This window comes from Canis lupus, chromosome 1 (genome assembly GCF_048164855.1).
Source record: "Canis lupus baileyi chromosome 1, mCanLup2.hap1, whole genome shotgun sequence".
NCBI classification, from domain to species: Eukaryota; Metazoa; Chordata; class Mammalia; order Carnivora; family Canidae; genus Canis; species Canis lupus.
The window spans coordinates 69,268,497-69,293,833 of NC_132838.1; the positions used below are offsets into that span (position 1 = coordinate 69,268,497).

A 25,337-nucleotide genomic window follows, 5' to 3' on the forward strand; every position below is an offset into this window, starting at 1 on the left:
CTCAAACCATTCAAGATATAGAATGATACACGGCGGTGAAAGCCACCGTGACCGTAAAAATAGTCACATAATATGGTAGGTGACCCCTCCTCCAATTCCTGTGTGGTTTCATTAATCCCCCCTGGAAGCTGATAGTTCCTAGTCCTCTACTACTACTGTGCTCCTCCCAGTCTGAAACCGTGGTATTAGGTATCCGGGGGAACATCAAGACACCTTTACAAGGAAGGGAAGAGGAGCTCAGTTTCCAGATTACAAATTTCTGCAATTTTTTTTTTTTTTATGCATGGCCCGTAGAGGTCCACATTTAAGAATTGTTGATACTAGACTCTCATGAAAGGAAAAAAAATTAAATTTCAGTCATAGGCCCAAGAGAGAAGTTACATTTTTTTTATGCGAAAGAAAATAAAGACACCACTAAATCGTATATTCCCGAACAATGTCCACCCAGGCCTCGTGCAGGCTGGCCTGGATGCGTCTCTGGGTTCTCTCTCCACCTTTTCCTTCATCCTGGGATCCAGCCGCCGCGCTGGGCTCCATTCCTCTCCCCATCGAGGCTTTGCTCCTCTTACAGTCCTCTGAGGGGTGTGGTGTGTGGTGGAGAAGGACTCCCCGCCAGCCACTCCAGGATCGCCAGGCACTGGGATGCTGGTGCCAGGCCAGAGCCCAGCACCTGCCCCCCCGCAGACGGTGCCTGGATTGCACAGCTCTGTCTGTTACTAGCAAACTGATGGGTTTTGGGTTCCTCTTGGTTTCCCGGTGCCATGGAACAGTCGATTATCGGAGACCTGAGGCATCAGATCTAGCCATGACCGTGGAGGGAAGCTTGTCCTTGACCTCTACTATTTCTTTAGTGAATGGATCTTTCTACCCTTCACAACAGCTTAAGACTTACAACTCAACTTGATTGGGGCCCCTGGGGGGCTCGGCCGGGTAAGCATGACTCTGGAGTCTGGCTCGGGTCAGGGTCTCCGCGTCCTGAGATCAGCCCCACGTGGGCTCCACACTCATTGAGGAGCCTACTTCCCCTCTCCCTCTGTCCCTCCTCTCACTTGTGCGTGTGCTCTCTCTCTCAAGTAGATCAATAAATCTTAAACCAAAAAAAAAAAAAAAAAGGCCAGCCTGATCGGGACTTATAATGTCTGCAGATGACACTATTTCCACCTTGTAGATGGGAAGGAGAGCCCTAGACCTACATCGTCTGGTACAGCAGCCACTAGTTTAAATATAAATAATTCAAATTGAATAAAAAATTCAGTTCCTAAATCGTTGTAGGAATGTTTGAGAGCTCAGGAGCCACAGGTAGCTAGTGGCTACGGTACAGGATGGCACCGATCTAGAAACGTTCATAGAACATGGAAATGGAAATGTTTGTCACTGCAGGAAGTTGTTGTCTACTCTAAAACATACATAGAGCGTGTCCTTTCCAGCAGCGAAATTTGGCCCCGAGAAGAGATTAGATGTCTTCTGATGTGGTGACAAGTTTGCAAAGTCATTTGGGATCGTTTAGGGTGATAACGTTTAGGAACATGTCAGGAAAACAAAGGAATGGTTGTTTTTCAAGTAACAATAAGGATTTTACTTTGAACACTGATACACTTGAGCTGTGGTTGGAACTTGCTGGCTCGGAATGTAGAAGGCATTTTTAGAGGCCAGTGCGGGGGAGGAGAGGAAGAAAAGAGAGACCTGGTCACTGGTCACAGAGAGGAGAGCAGAGGTGTGCAACGAGGAGCCCAGTAGGTGTGCTGTGGTGGGTGTGATACAGCACTCTTCCCCATTTCCTCCCCCCGAAAAATCTCCTATAAAGGACACATTACTCATGGATACCTTGGGAGTTGAAAATGTTTTTCTGCATCTGCTCTAACACGAGTATGGGGAAGGTGTAATGTGTCCAATTATGTTCAACTTAACCATTTTATCCCCTTGCTACGGGGGATCCTCTTTCTCCAAGGGCAATCTGTGCATGTCTTTTCCGTTGGCGGGATCAGCACAACAACCAACCCTGCCCCGTGCCCCAGATGGGCCAGTGTTTGACATGTTCCCAGAGGCCTCCAACATGCAACAAATTGATGGATGGTCGCCAACTGAACAAGGAAAAATGAACTTGGTTTTTCCCCTCATTTACAAACATTTATGGGCACATGATACGTCTGATACGTCCCAAACACTCTTCCAGGAGCTGGCTGTAGGACATTGAGCAAACCATACCCCTGCCATCATCGAGCTTAAATCTCTTCTCCTTTTATGTCCTGTCATCTACCCAACAACAGTTAAAGATCTAACAAGGACTAAGTATGTTGCTTTGCCTCTGCTGCGTTTGATCATTTCCAGTGCCAAGCATGAGAGTCCGAGAACCTGGCAAAATATTTGTTGGCTGGTTAAATGAAAGGATAGAGGATAGATGGCTGGGTAATCAGTGTCCTGTACACAGTAGGCATTTGATCTATATTTGTTGTTAAAGGCTCCTCCAGAAGTAGGATGAAATTAAATTCCTTTAAGTTAGAATTGACTTTCTGACCATCTTAATTTAGGTCTCAATTACAGAAATCATTTTTGTAACTGAAGCATTGATATGCATTATAAAAATAGCATTTTATTATTTTTTTATTTTTAAAAAAATATTTTATTTACTTATTCATGAGAGACACAGAGAGAGAGGAGAGAGAGAGAGGCAGAGACACAGGCAGACGGAGAAGCAGGCTCCATGCAGGGAGCCCGACGTGGGACTCGATCCCGGGTCTCCGGGATCACGCCCTGGGCTGAAGGCAGGCGCTAGACCGCCGAGCCATGCACGGATCCCCAAAATAACATTTTAATAGACACACATTTATAGTGTAAAAATGATAATTTTTTTGTGTTGGAGGAGTATTATAAAATAGGGAGTCTCTGTCTTCTGGCAGGAGAATAAATAGGTTCAAACTTTCTGAAAGGCAACCTGGAAATATTTTTCTGTAAATCAAAGACATTCATGACATATGACCTAATAATTTTATTTCTAGTGACCCAATTTAAAGAAATATCTGTGAATGCAACTGAAGGGCTACCTATTTTCTTAACCTGAGAAAGAATGATAAAGAATGTAAGCATCAATAATAAAGAAATGGCTATCGGGACACCCGGGTGGCTCAGTGGGTTAAGTGTCTGCCTTCAACTCTGGTCATGACCCCGAGGTCCTGGGATCGAGGTGCACTGGGCTCCCTGCTCAGGGGGGAGCCTGCTTCTCCGTCTCCCTCTGCATGCCGCCCCACTCACGTGCTCTCTCTCTCTCTCTCAAATAAAAAAATAACATTTTAAAAAAAGAAGTGGCTATGTAAGCTTTTATTCACTTATACTGCATACACACAAACACAAATGTTGAATCGAGATTATGAATCATCTTTATTTTCTTCTTCAAACCTTTTATATTACTCTATTTTGAACAATGAATAATATATTATTGTGATAACTTCTAGGAGTGTTAATGTATAAGAGATATACAGGAATAGTAACAGATATGAGCTCAGTTTTAAATAAGTGTGATACCGCCTAGATCAACAAACTGATATTTTGTGCAGGTTTCACTTAAGGTAATTATTGGGGTAATATTTTTAATTTCTTCCTGTTTGAGTTATTGGTCATATGGGAGAGAGTGAATATTCTTCATCAAGAAGAGAGTCAGTTGGTAATTGACTGTTTTTAAAGATGCTTTGGTCCTCTTGTTACTGAACTACCAGAACATTTAGATAGAATAAAAGAAAATCTAAAAGAAACCGCTAAGGTAAGAAAAGCTTAATACTTGGAAAAGTTGTAACTTTATTGTCCTCTATTAAAAATGTGAAACATTCTCAAGTTTTTACATCTCTTATGAAGCTTTTCCCTGTGGTAGAAAATTTCTATAGAAGAATTACATTATCTTCACATGAACCAAATTGTATTTCCTCTCTTTTCTGAGATTTTTGCCACAGCCATATCTGTAGATGCTCTTGTTACAGATTTATTTACCTAGCAATTCAAGTTTCTGATGTTTATGGAGCAACCACTTTAGGAAATGCCTTTGTTTTTCCTTAGGGTGTTTGTCACAAAATTCTCTGTTCCATAGTATACATGTTCGCATTTCTTATAAATAAATGAACTTATTTATTTATTTGTTTGTTTGTTTGTTTATTTTTATTTGCTTACTTACTTACTTTTAGGGAGGGAGAAGGGGAGAGAAGAGGAAGGGCAGAAGGAGGGAGAGAATCTTAAGCAGGTTCTGCCAGTGCAGAGCCCAACATGGGACTTGATCTCACAACCCTGAGATAATGACCCTGGAATCATGGCCTGAACTGAAATCAAGATTCAGATGCTCAAAAAAAAAAAAAAAAAAAAAAAAAAGATTCAGATGCTTAACCAACTGAGACAGACACTCAGGTGGCCCTGTTTGTATTACTATAGAATAATCCCTACATTACTATAGAATAATCCAAACAGCTTTTGAAATGATCAATTCAGCTACTGGGGTATATTGGCTTAACAAAGCCATTAAATTTTAGATAGGAGTCTAGTCTTTACACTAGAGCTATGAAAATAGTTCATATATATTTTTTGGGTGGGGAAATCATTGTCAGCAAAAGTAAAGATATCGTTTATTCATTTGGGAAATAATTATTTTAAGTAAAACGTTACTAAAGGAATATGCAAATTGATTTACATTATACCACAATGATATGATAACTTTAAAAGATATTTATGGTAAAAAAAATATTACCTTTTTAAAAATTATGTAAATAATTTCAGTCCTGCTTGAAAAATCTGCATCAAAATACTGGGTAGGATTCCATCTTCTTATGATTCTGTGAGGGACACTGGAGAAGCATATTAAGTGGGCATGACTCTTGGTCTTTGAGTTTATATACAGTTCAAGGCAATAACAGCTAAAGTGAATATTTAGTTGATATGTCTGATATATAATATATTTAAGCTAAAATATGCACTCTAGTTGTATTTTTAATTTTTGCGTCAAGTGGTATCATCAAATCAATAATGATAATCATTTTAATAAGGGAAGAAAATCACAGATTATATTTGTGATCAAGAAAGAAAAAAAAATAAAGAGAAGGATTCACACAATAGTAATTACCTGAGCAGATGGATTCCTAATCCTAGAAATAAACATGCTAATTAAGCTACGCTACAGAATGACAAGATATTATGGTCTTCTGAGTCTGGAGAGATTGTTATTCTAATTTACTAGTGTAACTTAATTCTCAATATATTAAAAAGTACTTAATCAACCAAATCTTTTTTTAATTATCAAACTTATTTAGGCAGTTTTAATGTTTCTGTAAATTTCTTCCATGTGTTTCTTCTATAGGGGCAGACTTTCTCACCAGTGATTCACGGCTTGTTTCATATTTGTATTTTTCATAGAGCAGGATTGAGTTTTGTTATGTATCTAAGAAGACACTCTTTTTTGTCTGCTGTCAGTGAGATTTTAATTAGGAATTAAAGATCATAATGCTGACCTGTTCACAGCTATCCTATGCTGCCTTCCTTTAAAGATGAAAGAAAGTCTTTATTAATAATTGGAATTTGCAATTCTTGGACTGATTTAGATGAGTTACTGATTTTGCTACTTCCACGGCTAACTATTTTGGAGGAAAGTAATGGGAAGATGGAAAATGATAGACGGAAGGCAGAAGTTTGTTGAAATAAGTAAGTGTGAGAAAGAAGCCAGGAAGAAAGTATCATCATTTTCATATTTACCAGTGCATGAGGAGTTTGAATTACCTAACCAGTAACTGATAAACATAAAATATTTTTGGAAGGTTACCTGGAATACATATAATTAGCATGACATTTCTTAGTGCTTGGATGCAAGTCATTATGGAAGACAGAGATTTTTTTTTAAAGATTTTATTTTAAGTAACCCCTACACCCAACACCCAACGTGGGGCTCGAACCCCACCGCCCCAAGATGAAGAGTTGCATACTCCACCGAATGAGCCAGCCAGGCGCCCCAAAAGCAATAGATTTTTAGAGCAAAAAAAGAGTCATCCAGGAAGAAATTCTATAGCTGGTTTAATTTAGTGTCTAATTGCTTTCCAAAATGTTTGTGTGTGGGACTATATGGGTGGAGGGGAAGTGGTGTATGTTACTTTCCTGTCTTTTTCCCTATATTTAGATTTTAGTTGTAACCATGGTATACACTTTTTTTTATATCAAAAGATATCTTAACTATATTTAAAAGTGGTAAATATTTAAGACAATTATGTAAGTGTAACTGGCCTCAGTTTTAATCTAATTCAACAAACATTTTTTGAATAAACATAAGCCTGGCAGTAGAGAGATATGTAATCTTAAAAAAAAAATCTGGTCCTAACCCCTTAGACCTTATTACTCAAACTGTGGTCCATGGACAAGCAGCACAGGCATTTTCTAGGAAATGTTAGATATACAGAATTTTAGGGACACCTGGGTGGCTCAGCCGGTTAAGCGCCAGCTCTTGCTTTGGGCTCAGGTCATGACCTCAGGATCCTGGGATCCAGCCCCGCACCAGGCTCCAAGCTTAGCGTAGAGTCGGCTTGAGGATTCTCTCCTTTTTCCTCTGCCCCTCGCCCTGTGCTGTCTTTCTAAAATAAATAAATCTTAAAAAAGAAAAAAAGATATGCATAATTTTAGGCTCCATCCCAGCCCTTGGAAACCAAAATCTACATTGCAACAAGATTTCCAGGTGATTCAAATGCATGCTAAATTTTGAGAAGCACTATGTTCGAAGAACATAGTCTAAGCAAAGAAACAGACACTAGCTTTTTTTTTTTTAAGGCAATAATTTTACAAGAAATGTGCTACCTCAGAAACAAATACTGCAGACAGTAATAGAATCTAATTCCGCTTATAGAGACTTGTAATGGTTTTAACTCCACTCTCTTCTATGCTACACTTTCTACATGACACATCAGCATTTTCTAAATTGTGTCTCTGGGTCAAATACACCTGAGAAATGGTGCATATACCACTGTTTAGCGATGCCCTGTTCCCAAAAGCACGTGAAAGATTCTGAGAAGTCCTAAAAGATGCGTCTGTTTTACATAAACCCAGGAATCCACAAATATACTTAAACATGCAACTTTCTTGCCTTGCGTGGTGCCATTAAAATACTCCAGAACTAGTGTTCTGTGGAACACACTTTGGCAAACACTGCATTTTATGAGTTGGCAACATTTTGCTCATGAATACCTTACTTGGATCCTTCTGCTTTCCATTAACATCTCTTTCTCTTTTTTTATAAAGTATCTAGAATAAATTCAACTTTGAATATAGGTGTGAACAAAAAAATACAATTTAGCTCTGACACAATGTATATAATAATATAGGAAGTCTGAGGCAAATTAATTTACTGTTTTGTTAAAACCCATCCAGATCTGGATAGATAAAGTTGTCTTTGAACAAACAGCATGCGAAAGCCTGGCCTCCACATATCTTTGAAATCAAGCTGGATCCTGCAAGTAATGAAAGGGAAGTTTTGGTTAACTACCAATAATGAATAATTCATTGGTGAGATTATGAATAAGAACAATTGTCATGACTAAAATAATGTTCCTGAAACTGACATAGCATTTGAAATAGGGCAGTTTATAGATTCAGCTAAGAGACAGTAGGTATATACTCTGTGCTGATAAATTGTTGAAATTCAAAACTTCCTTCAGGGAATAGATGCGTGGTTCTGTCAAATTAATAGTAAGGAGCCCTTAAAACTCAGAAATTCAAAGGCAATGAAGTCAAAGCACATGCCAAGGATTTTACAATTCTCAATTCTGTTAGCAACTCAGACCTGCCATTTGTTTGTGTTGCTGCTATTTAAGGTATTTTCTCTCTATTATAAGATAGGCTCTCCTCTACCTTGGAAACTATTTTTTAGTATAGAAAAGACTTTGAAAACACAAGTATACCTACCTTAGCTATTTGGTTAGTTGAGGATGCCTCTAATTCTGACTTCATTGGCCCAATGATTCTTGTTTGTTTTAAAATATTAATCCAGCCTAGCAGGGCTCTCATAAATCTGCTCCTCCTCGTACGGCAGTAACAGTATAACTCCCACTGGAAGGTCCCTGAGGTAAGAGCCCTCCTTGGACCACAAGCTTGGCAGGACTCCACGACGTCTTCACCCAAGACACGCAGCCAGGGGAAACCCGAGGTAGAGTTTCCAAGATGATTAGCCACTGTTCTTCTAATTTCTAATTTTTAACTCAAAGAAAATCACAGAAGTTGACCTCAGACATCATTTGGCCGCCGTTCCCTGTGTTAACCCAACCCCAGTTCTTAAAACTGAAATCACGACCCAGCTATTTTAGCAAATTGCGGCTGGCCATTCCAGTTTGCCAACAGCGACTCTCCCTGTCATCCAGGTAGCATGTGATGGAATTGCCTAGGGCTTAGTAAATCTTGTGGTTTTGTGAAGAAAATCCAGGAGATAAGTTCTTGTTTTTCATAGAGAGAAAAGATCATTCCTACGTATACTGATAGCATGTCTTTCCGGTATCTTCTTTCTGATTCATTTAAAAATGTGCATTTTTTAAAGCCTCATGCGAAATAAAACATCAGTACCTTCTGCATGTGTTTCCTGTGGGAACCAAACAATATTACAGAAGCGTATACAGCAAGACGTACAGAAATGTAGGGGGAGTGGAAAATTAAACTGTAGTGAAGGGAGCAAATGGGTAATGTAAATTATATTGGTACTCTAAACAGATAACTTGGCTTTGGGGACAATAGTGTGGTAAAATGCTGCATTTCCATTTCTTATCATTATGCCTGACAGTACCTAGATAAAAACCATTGTCAAATTTACTGAAAAGGGGAAATGCAAAAATATTTGTGGTCCACACCTGGCTTAAGCTAGAGAAAAAGCTTTAGAAAGGTCCACTGGAACTTGGTTAATTTTCTTATCAGATGTATAATTGACAAATTAGGTTGTTCCCATTTGTGAGAAGGAAAAAATAAATGAAATGACACAGTGCTACTATAAAAGGAGGGATGCCACTCATGTTGAAAGAGAACAGAAAGAGTATGTCACAAATATATATCCGATGTTTATTCCCATGTAATTCGAGAATGATGAAACTGAGCACTCTTCTAGTCCAATTACCTTCCCTACATAAAAATATTTTGATGCCTCCACTTTATATATGAATATTTATATTGAATACCATACCTACACCTATGTGTACAATATATATGGGTACCGATGTATATACCTAAAGCAGCCCACCAATGTGATGTCAAAGGGAATTCTAACATAACTGAAAAAGAAAAAAAAAGGTGTTGTTCATTTTTAAAATATGCATTATTTTTTACACATGAAGAAACACTTCTGTTTGGTCAGATCACATCCGCATGACAGGGGAAATTTTATTCACATTCATGAAATCAAGTAGCCCCTAAGCTGTACTTGAGATCATAGTTTAAAAAGTCACATTAAATCAGACACCTGAAACTCCTCTTCTAGAAAAGACGATATGGATTGTCAGGTTCTTGGGTCAGCTCACAGAGTGGATCGAGCGCTAGGTACCACAGGTAGTCCTAAGGTCATCCTGGAGCCTCCATACCTGACTTTCTCTGGAGTTCTGAGCCATTTCATTCTGAACTCAATTCTATTCAACTGTGTTTCTTAAGTATTTTTGATGTGCCATGTGTTAGACAATTGCCTTGTAACTTTTCTGGGTCTGGAACCTATGGCCCATCTCAACCTTGAAGACTGAGCCACCCTATGCCCCAGAACCCTTTGGCAAATATCCCATGGCTGTCTTCCACGTAAACGTAAGCCTTAAAGTAAGATAAAGAACTTGAGATAATGGGGCTTAGTGGTTCTGAAAGCTACGAAGGGAAGGTGTGGGTCTGGCGTCAAGGGGATTGATATACCAGCATTCTCTGATAACGGTGATGCTAGGATGTAACCACTCATTTGGAAATTGTGTACTCTTAAGTTGGAGAATGATGAAGCCATTAATAGATCACAGCACTGAAAAAAAATGAGTGAGTTAAGTTGCTAATAAATAATAATAACTTTGAATTATAACTTGTGGTTGATTACCACCCATCCTTTGACTTGTACCTTTTTTTTTTTTTAATGGAAGATAGAAAGGAAGAGAAGTTACAATAGAAGCACATGATGTTGTGATCACTGGGTGTTACACTCAAGTGATGAATTACTCAACAGTCCATCAGAAATTAAGAATGTACTATACGCTGGCTAATTGAAGTTCAGTAAAAAAAGAAGAGTAAATTTTGAATGGATGGATGAAAAAAATGGATGAACTCATTTACTGAGTAATTATTATATGCTCAGACACTATTTCAGACAATTTCTCACCCTCCTTGAAATGTCCTAGGTGTCCCCGCTCCATAGAGGAGGCAACTAATGTGAACGGTATTGTGACTTCCCTTAAGGACTACACACCTCATAAAGAGGTAGGATTGGAATTTGAATCCATTTTCTTTTGACTCCAAAGATCACAGGTAGGAATAAAACCCCTTAGTTTCAGAAAGTAGTATTCTTGGTAAAATAACTATCATTGGGAAGTTTGCACGCCTGGCAGTGTGGGTTTCCTTAGGTCCCCGTTCCCAGGCTTTGGTCAATTTCTTCCTCAAGGAAGGGTTTTGGGAGAAGAGTATTCCGAACGGAGGCAAACCCTGTACAAGCCGATGACAAGTTAAACGTGAGAGGAGAAGAGGAAACATCTACATTTCAGTGCAGTTTTGAATCAGAAGATGCAGCCAATGGAAACCTCTCCCAGGAAGTGCTAGAAGGACTTAGTGGGGGAGGAGAAGGGAGGGGAGGGGTGGAGAACTAGCATGGCACCATCAGTTTTTAATATTAAGCCATCAGAGGACAATATGCATATAGCAAAATTTTACTCTTGTGAAGCGATTTATTTATTTATTTATTTATTGTGAAGCGATTTAGGTACAAATTCAGATATAATATATTTTCTTGTTTATTTTGCTTACCAGCCAAAGTGATGACAGCATGAAGAATAGTTACTGAAATAGCATAATCCCAGAGCCGTTCTTCTACAACCAGAACGAAAAGCAATCCGCAAACAAAGTAGGTGACCTGCGTTGAGATTAGAAGAACTGCAAATAGAATGAAGACTATAATTATTTGGAACTAGAGAAACTAACAGTTCTGAAACACGGTTAGTTAACAGAACCATTACAACTTACTCTGCGAGGAAATTTTGGTAAGAATTTTCAAAATATTCCATCTCTTAACAGTCCTCAAATTTGGGTAAGAGCTTTTTAACATATTCTGCCTCTTAATAATCCCTTGACTTTTAGAAAATAATTTGTTTCACTTTCTTTGTACTCATCACTTTAAAGGTAAATACAATGAAAAAAGGTTACCATGTAATCAATACACGTTAATCTATAGTTCGACTGCAGCTGTCCAATTAAGATATATTAAAAACTAATGAGAAATACAGGTCTGAGTTTTCAAAAATGAAAAAAAAGAAATGTAAGAATTCATTGACTTATAACATTCCTTTGGTACCAATCACTGCCTTTCTTGGAAATGAGTTCCTTCGCGTCTTTGTAATGAAGTGGCAGTTCCCATAGTTCTCGGGGACACACAACCGGGGACCCTGGGTGAAAGGAAGCCTCATGAATGACTTGTGTGGATGGAGGCACTCTTCTAAACCACCCGATTGTCTCAGAGTCGTCTCCCTGAACACGTATAAAGAGCTAGTTATTTACAGGTCAGGACCACAAATCTCTAAGAGCCTTGAACATGTGAAGGGTCAACCTTTTGCGCCTTGTCTTTGATACGGATATTTAAGACTATAGTGCTTTCAAAGGAGAGATCCATTAAACATATGTGACAAATATATGTGACCTACCATCAAGGTCCCTTTATAATGATGTCATTTTCAGTAAAAATCACCTTTTTTTTTTTTAAACAAAAATGCAGCAAATGATTGAGATGTTCTAATAATTCAGGAATCAATGAATCTAGACGGGCAAACTCTCCATTTTTCAAAGCAAAAGGTAAAATAATCACGTTATATCCCTTGTGCAGAAGTAATTTATTAACCAGCAAGTCAGCGATTGTTTTGTGGTGAGCGAGGCACTAGCCAAGTGAACAAGTCCCAAGTGCCACCCTTTTGAAAGGCCTTACACTGATTTCTCCTCAATTATATTTAATTTCACTTAACAGGTTTCAAAAAGTTGAAGGGAGAATTCATACTGACTCCTTTTCTATTATACAGGAATAAATTTTTTAGTTCAGCATGTCCTGTTCCCTAAAATCTAGGCTGAGGAAGGAAGTACATTGATGGATCATATTGACAGCACCTCTTCCCAGCACGTTTCCACTTCTACCTCTATCAGTGGCTCACGCAGCCTCCAGATTATTAGAGGGAAATGGAGAGGCCTCTTTTATCAGCATTTATAGATTTTATAGGTTTACTTGCAGCTACTTGGAGACATTGATTTTAGTCTTGAACAAGCTGTATTTGCATATATTGATTTACAAAAAAAGGCTTATGCTTTGTTTATAATATGAAAGAAAGCATGATTTTTAAAAAGTAATACAAAATTTAAAATCAGGATACCAATGTGATAGTCTTGCTTTTTAGCTTAGGAGGTATAAAACCTTGAGTACAATTTTAACGTCTGGGTCAGTCTGTTTCTCTTTAATTAGTAAATGGAGTGCTATCTTTTCCACCTCAAAAAATTGTTAGGAGGATTTTAATTTAAAATGAAAGCAATTTGTAACCTATTCTCTGCTATGCAAAGGAAAGATATTAGTAATCAAAATGTTTTAACTAGACTTAAACCTTCCAGTGTCCTTGCTAAACCTACTCCCCTGGGTGACAAAATCATTGAAACAGATGAGAAACTTGACCCTAACTCCATGCCCCAGGCTCTGCGATTACTCTCCCACTTTATCTCTGAGATTAAAGTCTAAATTCTCAAAGTAACAACTTTGAGGAGTTAGGGGAGTTATCTCCCCAAGCCCAGAATTAAAGATCTAATAGGCTAAGGTTTTATTGATATCTTTGTATAAATGTTAGTGTTTTGTGAGAGGAGAGAATGATATAAACTGTGCCAGGCATCCTGGGGATCTTCACTAATCTCTGCTATGTAAAAACACGCCTTTCCAATAAGCTGTGTCATTCCTATCTTTCATTGACTAACCCAAAGGCAAGAATTAAATAGTAACAGTTGAGTTTTAAATCCCCTTCCAAAAAAAACCCCCACATACACAGCCCTTACTTAACTCTTAACTGTGACTATTTCCTTATCAATTGTGGACAGTTTTGATAGAAAATAAGTTAATTCTACATTCAATAGGGAAGCGCATAAAGAGAAAGTTAGCATAGAGTGTTAGGCCTCTTGCGTCTCATTAGAATGAGAGTCTTTTTCCAAACTTATTCTTCGTCTATTCAAAATTGAATCGATAAAAGCACCAAACAAGGTCACCCATTCGAGGACGTTGTTCTAAAGCTTTTTAATTCGAAGTCAGTAATTCTAACTGACCAAGCCTCCTGTACAAGTCATATTCAAAATCTGGTTTCTTTGTCTTCAGGCAATTTTTGTAGATTTGCATATTTGTTCCAAAAAAAACATATCCAGTGGTTTTCTAAAGAATCGTAATGCTTAAAAAATCCACAATTCATTAAAAAAAAAAGTAGGATGAAATTTAACAGACTGTTAAGAATAATTATATTTAGAAAGTAAGTTTATGATTGAATTTCTTCTTTTTCTCCTTTCTACTTATAGGTATTTTATAAGCTTTCATTAATTTATGTGTATTATTTTATAATGGAAATAACATTAGAATCTCATTTTTCTGAAGATGGGACAAACCATGAATCCCCCCCAAAACAAGTATGTTTGACATATATTCAATGCAAGTAGCTGTTATTAACACATATGAGGCTTATGAATGTAGTAGGTATCAATTAATAATTATTTTTTCAACTGAAATTATGAATTTAAAAGAGATACATTTTTCCTTAGTATACTCTCACATATCACTTTTCCTTCGCAATGTGTTCCCCCCCCCCCCATTTTGGAAAGAAAAATCAAACTAAGCAGAAATGTACAAAGCAGAAAATGAAAGTCCTCTGTCATCCCAGCTGGGAGATAACAGTTTGTTGCATAATTCTCCAGATTTCTTACCACTGACACCATGTATTTTACTCTGTTCTACAAAAATGAATAATTACACTACACAAACACTATTGTCGTCCTTATTTTCCATGCCATATCTCATGAGCATTTCTCTACATCAACATATTAAATCAGTCTTCTTCCTCTTCCTTGAAAGATGTTTAATGTGCAAAATATTTGCCTACAAGATCATCAAATAAAAATTCCTATAATAATTCTATTCGTTTATTCCACTATTCCATCCTATCCCACCTTTTAGGAATAGCCACTTTAAAATTTGTGATGGCATTTTTCCACATTAATTTTTGAAGTCAGATATATAAGATACAGATGGCTGAGTGGAAGGCCTGATATCTTACAAATTTTTATAAAACAAAAACTATTTTGTTTTTTGACGCATTTAATTCACTAATTGACAAAGATTGGAAATTAAAACCAATTACCTTTAAATTTGTGTTGAGCCATAAGGGGTTTGTTTTGAAATCAAATGGTGCCAGGACATCCAACTCATATGCCCTGAAGATGTTACAAATGAAAATAGTTTTCTCCGGGGGCCGCAGTTCCTCCTAACTTCGCATATCAAGGCTTTGAATATCACTCTTCACATAAGTTATTAGTTTTACCCACATTGTGGCACATTTAGGAGCTGGCTGACTTGCATGGCAGCCAAATAATCTTTTTATCCACATTGTCTTATTTGTCCAGTTAAGTCCACCTAGTGGGCTTCATTGTATTTTAGGTCTCCGCTGTAATCTTGAAAGTCCTTTCTATTAAATATGGGAGGAGAACTTAACCTAATTCTGTGGCAAGAGCCTAGGCATGGAAATCCACAAGACCCAGGCTCTAACCCAATGGTGTTGTGAAACTGTGAATTTGGGTGAGTCCGTTCCATTTGGAGCGGAACTTTAGTGTCTCTTCTGTAAATTGAAAAGGTTAATCTCTGAGATCTCTTCCTGTTGTAAAATTGGAGTCTATAAATATACACCCTCTACTGTGCCTGTTGTAGTTGTGTGCAGCTGGTCAGTCAGTTAGCTGCCTCCTGGAGCTTTAAGGCCCAAGAACTTAAAATTCCTCTCCTCTGACTCACATTAACTACAAATCCCTGAAATCAGGCTCAGAGAGCCTTGAAGATTCTCAGCTCTTCCCTGCTCCAGGCATGGCCTCACCATCTCCCGTCCCAGGAACAGCTGAGACTGTGTGTGAGCAGCAGATGCTTCCTCAGTGGGTTTGCCTGCAAGCATGCTGAATAACATTATTCCCATTGCAAAAGTTGGTATAATTATTTTTGGTTACTAATTTGCATATTGAAATCAAAGGGTCCTAACTCCTTGCTTGCACAATAAAATTAAATTATGTAAACACTCTACTTCTTAGAAATTATTTGTAAAGCTACATTCAGGTATTTCAAAGCAATCAATATATTGGCAACCTTAATTCGTAGAGACAAAATTCACCCATGGCAAGTCAAAAAAAAATTACCCCCCCCCAAAAAAGTCTCACAGTGCCATAGCAATATCATTGAAAATACACATTTTACCTTGTCCTCATAATAACCCTCTTTTGATTAATTACTTCCATTTGACAAATGAAGACAAGAGAAGCTCTATGACTTAGTTAAGATTTTCCAAAAAGTTAGTAAGAACCTAGGCCAGAATTTAGGTCTCCTGACTTGAGTCCAAGAGAGATTTCCAGTATGTATCAGAAAATATTTAAATCCGATGCAGATTATCTCTACATTCCCTTCTAATTCAAATCTGCTCTGATTCAATACCAGCCCAGGGAGTAATAGGTTCACTTTCTTTGTATCACCATCTTCCAAAGAAGAAAGAGTAACAGTCTTGTCTGGTCCTGTCTACCCACATCATTTCATGATTGTTGCTTTGATCATTTTTGAAGATGGCACATTTGCTATTTTTCCTTTAAAAAGGTGCAGAAATATATCATTTTTAAAACATTGTATCCCCTATTCCATAAAGGCATGCCAAGTACTAAATATAGACTCCTTTCATATTCAATCTTAGCTTTTAAATTCTGTTTGAAGGCAGCTTTCCTGAGCATCATGCAGCACATGCCCAGGACCTCGTAGTACACAGTGTGGAAGAGGATGACACATATAAGAAGATTCTGCAAAACAACCTGCAGAGAACACAGACGTGAGCTCCAAGAGCCTGGGCTTTTTCACATGGTTGTTGGTAAGGAGTCTGACAAACAAAAGACGATGGATGACCCCTAGATAATGTTGGCTAACTTTGTTTTGCTTGGAGACCCACGGGGCGGGAAGGACTTCAAAGTCCATGGTGAAAGTTTTTCTGACTGGAAAGGCTGGCATAGTCTGCATCTGCACCAGGATTGGTGCAGTACGAAAATCCATGTCACTTACCTTCCTTCTCCTACAACACACGTCCTACATGTTAACACTTATAGTTTAATTTGACAAAATGATCTTAAATCTCAGCCATCATGATAGTCAAAATATGAGAACAGCTGAGAAATTTTGAGAAGTATGAACACAAAAGTACACAGTAACACGGTAATAATTAAACCTGTGTGCAAGAATTTACAGAGCAATTGGCGAAAACACAGTAGACAGTCCTAAAATGGCCTCTACCGCATTTGAGACTTGAAGGAAGCACTGCAGATTAATGGGGACCAGATGGATTACTCAATAAACAGTGTTGTGAAAATTGTCTAACTTCTAGACAGAAAACTCCCATTAGATTCCAGTCTTGTACCAGACACCAAAATAAACTTGAAATGGATTAAGGGCTTAAATGCCAAGAAATAAAATGGGAGAAAATATTTGCAATATATATTATGAGCAGAGGATTGATATCCACAATACATAAACACATACAAATAAAAAAAGACAAACAAACCAAGAGAAAAATGGACAAAGTATATAAATAGGCAGTTCACATGAATAAACATTTAAAAAGCCAATAAACAATCGAAAATGTCTGAACCTCACTATTAATCTTTTGAAATATATTCTTATGAATATAGTAAAGATGTCAGCATTTCACATGGAAATTTTCCAGTTTATTCTTTTCCCTTTTTATCTTTTTAAAAGTCTTCTTGTTTGGTCAACACCTCAACACTTTAGCAATGTTCATTTTCTCTAAATGACCAATCCGCCAAATCTAACACATCTTTTAATTGGCCTGGGAAGAGGAGCCTCCACTGGATACAAGAGAACAGTCAGCAGAGAGCACATCACCACCATTTGACTGAGTGGGCCAAGTTTACAGCTCTACCAAGAGCTTATTTCTTTCAAGTATCTAAAAATAGGTGGACGGTCTGGCGTAAGAGAACTATAGGAAATCAGGACTAAAGGGTTCTAGCACCTTCAGGATCTGTCCCCCTGCCCTGCCCACACCAATGTCATCCCTAGCCCCTCCTACTCTTTGCCTGTAGACTCTCCATTGGCAAATCTCTTCTGCCTCTGCCCATCGTTCTCAACCCCCCTTTGTCCTTCAGTATCTCCCACTCCTTGCTGCCTAATCCCCCACCCTTATTTTCAGGTGAAATATATTTGACATATAATATTGTATAAATTTAGGGGCCACAACATGTTGATTTGCTACATTCATATACTGTAATATGAGTGCCCTAGTAACGATAGTTAGCGCTTTGGCCTGTCTCATAATGATCATTTCTTTTTTGTGGCTGGAACAATTAAGATCTAGTCTGTCAGAAAGTTTGATGATTATAACATAATATTGTTGTCTATATTCTCTATCCCGTGCATTCGATCTCTAGGACTTACTACACCCTGCAAGTTTGTACCCTTCACACTTTAATCTTTCTTTAAGACATGGATAGCTCTATCATGTCATGATGGCTGACACAATCCTTTTTAAGGGAAAAAGCAAAAAGATGAGACCTTCTCATGGCTCTCTTTCTTTTGTGAGAGAATAAAAGTCTTTCTTAGAAACCGCCATCAGATGTCCCATTATATCTCATTGACCACCATTTGAGTCCTGTGCTCACTACCTGAACAATTGCAGAGAGTAAAGGGATCTACCAGGATAGGTCTAGAAAGAACATTGGGACTTTGCTCCCAGAAAAGGGCACCTACTACTGTAATAAAATGAAAATTGTTAGCAATTATTAGCAAGGAAGGAAAAAGGGGAGTGGGGCCTGCTACAAGGTAGGCAACTAACAGTGTCTTCCAAGTGGTGGAATCAATATGGAAAAACTAATTTGTAGAGAAGATTCTTTAGAGGTCAAGAGAACATGTGAATGCTCTACCTGAGTTGAAGGTCCAACTACTATGCCCACATTTAAGTTGGTTGAATTTCTTCCCAACTGTCATGTTTGAATCTGCTGATGGAAGATGGATCTGTGATAGGGAACAATATTGGTGCTTCTGCAGACTTAAAATTTTCTTCAGGGCCATGTGTGTTTGGAATTGCTTTACTCTTTTTTCTATATTTTAATATCTGTTTTTCTTTTAATTTGAGCACTAAGAGGCTCTAGCTGAAATTTTCTAGATGATTGCTTCATTTCAACTCAATCCAAAATAAGATATACAATATATAGTCCCTATAGTAATATATACTCAAACATAAAACTATTTTTATTTCTATGTTAATATTAAAATTTAAATAATTTTTGAATATATTAACTTCCTATCAAATTTTACTTCTGTAATCTCAACAGGGGATGTCATACATCCTTAGAAAACACACAAATACTAATAAATCTAAGACATTTCAACTAGTTTTTAAAAAATGAAATCATAATTTGTGGGGATACATATTTATTGACAAATTTTACAAACATGTCTACTTTCTCCCCAAATCTACACAACACTATATATAAATATATAAATAGAATTACACATTTAAAAAGAAATATTTTTGAAATGCAAGGCATCATTTTTAAAAATAATTACCATTTTTTCTACCTGAATAATATATATTTAGGTTTTCAAATAATAATTTTCCTATAAGCAAATACAGTTGCCTCTATAACTTCTTCCTATAATTTATACTCTGCACAGCTTGCAAAAGTAACTTTCTAAAAGGCAATCAGACCATGACATTCCCCTGCTGGATATCCTCCGATGGCCCCACAATCATCAGGATTCATTCATCCATTTTTTCACTTGACAAATAGTTACTGGGCTGAGTGGCAATGCAGAGGGAATTGGATGTGGTCCCCAGCACAGAAACTCAGTCTAGCAGTGTTTCTCAAGTGTATAAGTATCAGACTCACCTTGAGGGCTTGTTAAGACACAGATTTCTGGGCCCCAGTCCCAGAGTTTCTGATTCAGTAGGTCTGAGTTGGGACTCAGAAATTTGTGTTCCTGACAAGTTCCCAGGGGATGCTGGGTCTTCTCTATGACCACACTTTGAGGACCACTGATCTGGAGGCAAGAATGATGAGTAAACAGCCACTACACAGAGAGAACTCTGGTTAAAGAGTGTACGGAGTGCTGTTTTAATAACATATTTAGCCCAATGCACCCAACATATTATAATTTAAATGCATATTAAAGATTAAAAATTATTAATGAGATAGTTTATGGTTTTTGTTCATACAACATCTTAGAAACCCAGAGTACTTACTTACATCTCAATTTGGACTAGCCACATTTCAAGTGCTCAGTAGCCTTGTGTGGCCAATGGCCACATTATAAGACAAGGCAGTTCTAACCACTGCCATTGCCTTTCCTTCCAGTCCCATCCCCTCACTTCTGCCCCAAACGGTTGATGGCCTGAATTATATTTACTATTTGTTGTTGAATTACTATGCGTCAGGTACTATAACCGTAATTTCTCATTTTATCCACCCTTCCCCATACCCCACCATTATGTGCACACATGAAAAACTTTCTGGGTATGAGTAACTATCATCTGCATTTCATAGATTTGGAAACTGAGGCAAAGAGAAGTTAAACTTAGCTCAAGTGGCCTGTGTGTGGCAGGGCTCCGGTCCAGAGCTGCTGGATGTCAAAGCTCTTCTTTCCGTTGTGCTGTCCTGCCTCCCACCTGGGAGGATCTCGATAGAAGAATGCTGAATAGTCAATTCTAGTTCAACATTTTCTTTTGAAAATGATGAAAACTGATTCTTGACTAGGTTGAGTGAATGGCCCAAGGTCATATCTTAATTTAGTGGCAGAGACAGAAAAAAAATTATATTTAATTACCAAAAGAAAGACACTTAATAATGCTACCGAAATGGCTGAATATATAGCTTCATTGTGAACAATTATTATTGTACTTTAGGAAAAACCAATATATAAGAATCAGAATTTGTAGCCATCTAGATATTTAGCAACTGCCAAAATTTTTATTACTTCTTAAAAAAAATATTTGGGTCCTGAACCAAAGAAAGTATTTAAAAAGTATGGCATTTATGACATTTCGCTATTTGAACTTGACTGGATATTTCACTATGTTAAAGAATTACGGTTAATATTCTAGGATGTTCTAATGATTGGAGATTTATCATATGCAAATGCAGATCATTATAAGTGCAATTTCTTTATTAAAAAATCTCCCATGTTGTTTTATTTGTGCATAATAGCAAACCTATTTTGAGAATAGAATATATATGCACAAGTCTGCAAAATGTGCAGATTTAGGATATGGTAAATACTGTGTAAGTTGCTTTCAAAAAAACTGTCTGCTAAAAGTGGTCTTACACTGTCATCATTTTTGAGGCAAGCTATTGTGATGCCAGCTTTCCATCCACAGCCCTAAACAACAAAGCATTTATTTAATGAGTTGAAATTAAGGAAGGACTACACCTCCAAAAAGAGAACAAAATTCTTATAGTTTGAGGTCTCAGAATCCCCCAAACCAGGACTCCTTTACGCAGGTGGTGTCTCTCAGGTTTCGGAGCCTAAGTGAAGCTTGAGCGCCCCAGCCGCACAAGTCATTCAACTCTCCTACAAGTTTCCAAACTGGTTTGACTGGTGTAGGAGTGTGGACAATCCTGACTCCGTCTTTGGCTCTCCGTCTTGCTCGTGGCCCACACAATGACCCCCCTGCCCCAGGGCAATGTGTTCCGGGCCCTATGAAGGCTCATGCGTGGTCTGACCAGAGGGCGGGAAGGCTCATTCGAATCTCCCCTCGGGTGCACAAACGGCTCCACTTTAGATCACTACCCTTGATCTATAGACTCTTTGGTTTGAGGTCTGGACTCGGCAGAGAACAGCAGTGCGGCGTCTGGATGGTGATCCACAGATCCCCACCGCCTGTAAGTCACCCTGAATAAAACTCTGGGCAGGTGGTATAGAGAGGCTTGCTTCGTTTGTCAGTCTCCACGTGACTTCTTGGTCTGCAAGAGACTCCCCTGTCCCTCCTCTACCTTCTAACTCTGGGTATAATTCAAAAAAGGAAGAGCTCATATTCGTTCCATTCTTCTGGAGTCAATCAGCTACCTTTCATCCTTCTCTTCATTTGTCTTTTGAATTTTTCCTGTTGTATCATTTCATAATGTCCCAGAGCGATGTCTTCCACATATTTTATATTTCTTCAAGCAATTGGCTAAAAAGATATGGGATCTAATTTTTCTGTGACACTCACCCCCTTTTATCTAGAGGAGGAATGGGATGTGTCCTCTATGCTCACTGATGTGTTCACCGTGTCTGGCCTGCTTCTTGGCACACAGTAGGTTCTTGGAGACTAGGAGTCGGCTGACTCATTACAGTTTTAGGATTAGAGGAGCATGGCTGGTTTTCAGCCTGCACACGAGTATCTGTTATGGGAGATCAGAGCCCAGGCCACATGCAACACCACAACATAAAAGTAATCTTTGCTGAACAATGAGATAGTCATCAGTCACCAGATAGTTACCGCGTGTTGACATTGTGCCTGAAGTGATCCCTGGGTAAACACTTGGAACAAATAAATATAACCAATATTTACATGTCTGTTTAAGGTATGCCTGTATGGATTAGCTTACCCTTCAAAATAAACACTAAGATTGAGCCAGGATGATGATCACTTCTTTTCAGGTGAAGAAACAGAGGTTCGGAGAAATGAAGTGGTATTCACAAAACTGATCAATGGAAAAGTTGCAATTTTATATCAAGTTCCTTAACTCCAAGTCAGAAAGCAAATCTTGTGGTTCTGGGTATGAGGCAAAACCACCTCACAGAAGGGAGATGACCTAGGTTTTACCTTAGTAAGAATCATAATGGTCCACACTCTCCATAGTCAAGCCAGCTCACATGACCAGTAAGTGGTTCTCAAATTGTATTAATCTTAAGAAATACCAAGTGTTTACATGAGAAACGTGCAAATTCCTCACACCCTATATCTAGATACTAGGATTCTATAGACATTGGGTAGAGCATTTTAATGAGTCTCTCAGATGATTCCAATGCAAAGATCAACTGAGGACATAGGAACAAGTCCAGGGGATACACAGAATATAGGTTTCTCCTTTTTTTTTTTTTTTAAAGATTTTATTTATTTATTCATGAGAGACACAGAGAGAGAGAGAGAGAGAGAGAGAGAGAGAGAGAAGCAGAGACACAGGTAGAGGGAGAAGCAGGCTCCATGCAGGGAGCCCGACGTGGGACTCGATCCCAGGTCTTCAGGATCACACCCCAGGTTGCAGGCAGCACTAAACCGCTGCTCCACCAGAGCTTCCCAGAATATAGGTTTCTCCTACAGTTTCCTCTGTGGGTAGAGTTTTTTTTTTTTTTTTTTTTTTTTTAAGATTTTATTTATTTGAGAGAGAGAGCACAGGCATGGGGAGCAGCAGGTGGAGGGAGGAGCAGGGAGCCCCACTTGGGGCTCGATCCTAGGATGCAGGATCATGATCTGAGCTGAAGGCAGATGCCTAACCCGCTGAGCCACCCAGGTTCCCCTCAGCTAGAATTTCTAAATGAGAATTGGATAGAGAGCTGGGAGGACGGACTCCTGAGCAAAATGTGCAAGATGGATGAGACATTTCCAACGAGAATGAACAAATATAATCTTTTACTTCACTGATAACACAGAAATGTGCACTGAAACAATAAGACACTATTGTTCTCCTATAGGCAAGATATATTTTTTTTAAAAGAATCGCTTGTTCTGGTGAATATAATAGACATTGTTCTAGATTGTGCTGCTGTGAGTAGAATGGAGTACAAGTCTAATAGGAAGCAATATATCCATCTGTAGTTTTCCAAAGTCTGATTCTAAAACTAAGTACATATTTCTGGTAGGAAATAGAAAAAGTCTTAAAGGTGGCTGCCTTTACGTGGTGAAAATCATTGGTGATTTCTCCCCTTTTTCTGTATTCCATAAATTTTTAATTAAAGAAAGAGGCCTAGTTTCTAGCCATCACAACTTGTATGATTGTAGGCAAGTTATTCTGAGCAATGTTTTTATCTGTACAATAAGGCAGAGGTGTTTTTAACCCTTCAGGGCTCATCATTTTGTAGGGTGTCTAATGTAAACTGTAAACTATGTAAAAACATGTAGATACGCGCACAAATGCACGAGACGTGTGCAATTTCAGTGTTTTCGCGGAGACCCTGAAGGCCATGCATAGGTCCCAGGTCAAGGATCTGTAGTCTTGAAGGATAATTCCAATTCCAGGTAAGTGCACCTCAAATCCTGTGGGGGAGGGAGCACCCCTGTCCCCATTAGAAGAACTAGAGGCCCTCGATCCAGCCACCATATCCACGGCCATGGCAGATGCTGCGAGCCTTGCTGTCTGCGGGATTAGGGAAGGAGAACCAGACCAGCTAAAGCAGCCGCTCTCCGGGGCGGGCCCCTGGGTGGCGGCCTGGCCCCTGGGTGCTGGCTTTGGGTCAAGCGAGCTTCTCCAAAGCCCCAGGGACAGCAGCTGGAGAAGTCACCCCACACCAGGCACGGTGGCCTAGGCCGGAGGTGCTGCGCAGGCGGGACACAGGGAAGGCCCAGGCCAGGACACCCCTGAGACCAGGCTGTGGCCTGGCTGTGCGTTAGACCCTCCGGGCCCCGACGGCAGGGTCGTCCGGCCAGAGAGCTCTAGCAAGCCAGTGCGACAGCGTTGGCCGGTCGCGAGGCTCGGGTCATTCTGGGGCCTGGGGAAGAGTGTCCTCGGGGCCTGGTGGCAGTTTCAGCGTCACTGCAGGTCTTCGATACTTCTTCTCTGGTCTCTGAAGTTCAGAGGGATCTAAAGTACTCTTGGCCCCCATTGCCTTCTTGATCTTCTAAATTCCAGCTATTATTAAAGTAATATACGTCCATTAGTCCAGTCCCCAAATATTTAGTACAAAGAAGATAATAATTCAGGGGCACCTGGGTGGCTCAGTGGACGAAGCATCTCCTTGGGCTCAGGCCATGATCCTAGGGTCCCTGCTCTGCGGGGAGCTGGCTTTTCCCTCTGCCACCCCCCCGCCATGCATGCTTGTGCTCTCTCTTTCTCTCTCTGAAATAAGTAAATAAAATGTTCTTTTTTTTTTTTAAAGCTAAAGATAGACACATATATGACTTTGAACCTAATAGTCCTTGCAGAAATTTTGGAAAACATAGAAAGTACCCAAAAAAGTGAAAATCACCCTAATCCATTATTCAAACAAATCTAAGTTAAATTGCTGTTCAGAGCCGTTGGGTTCTTTTTCTCTAGCTTCCAGAGACTAGAAGTAAGTGGGGGCTTTTACATCTCTCTCCCATATCCTCGATTCAGTATCTAAAAACTGTAAATCTGATAGGAAATATAAATGTCTTTTTTTTTTTTTAAGATTGTATTTACTTATCGGAGAGAGACAGAGATTGTGACAGGGATAGCGAGAGAGCGTGAGCAGGGGGGAAAAGGAGAAGCAGGCTGTCTGCTGAGCAGGAAGCCCGACCCGGGGCTCGATCCCAGGACCCGGGGTAACAACCTGAGCTGACGGCTGACGCTCAACCGCTGAGCCCCCCGGATGCCCCAGGAAATCTTAATGTCTTAGGAGTGTTTGTCTTTAGCTGCTGAAATCATGGGTATTTCCTTCTTCCTTTTCTGTATTTTATAAATTTCTAATGAGAAAAAGAAAAGACCAGGTTTCCAGGTTGTACGTTACAATCATAGCAAGTCATTCCTAAAATTGTGCCAAATATACAAAAGTTTATTGGCAGCTAAACCCCAAGGTATTTGTACAATCTGCCCCTGAGCATGCAGGGCCTTCCCACCGCGTCCCTCAGCACTCCGCCCAACACTTGGTGCCGCAGGTTTGCTCTGAGGCTGTGGCTGCCACCGGATCCTGCAGGAGGGTCAGCCGTGTTGGCCAT

General features: G+C 39.1%; 1 protein-coding gene across 1 annotated transcript; it reads right to left on the reverse strand.

Moving 5' to 3' along the window:
* Positions 1 to 414: 414 nt before the first annotated feature.
* On the reverse strand, positions 415 to 25,337 carry TMEM244 (transmembrane protein 244). The gene is made up of 6 exons (XM_072777714.1): positions 25,239 to 25,337; positions 16,192 to 16,269; positions 14,570 to 14,657; positions 10,966 to 11,091; positions 9,213 to 9,257; positions 415 to 575 (listed from the first exon to the last, which is right to left on the reverse strand). The coding sequence occupies exons 1-6, from the start codon at positions 25,335 to 25,337 to the stop codon at positions 415 to 417; spliced, it is 597 nt and encodes a 198-aa protein (XP_072633815.1).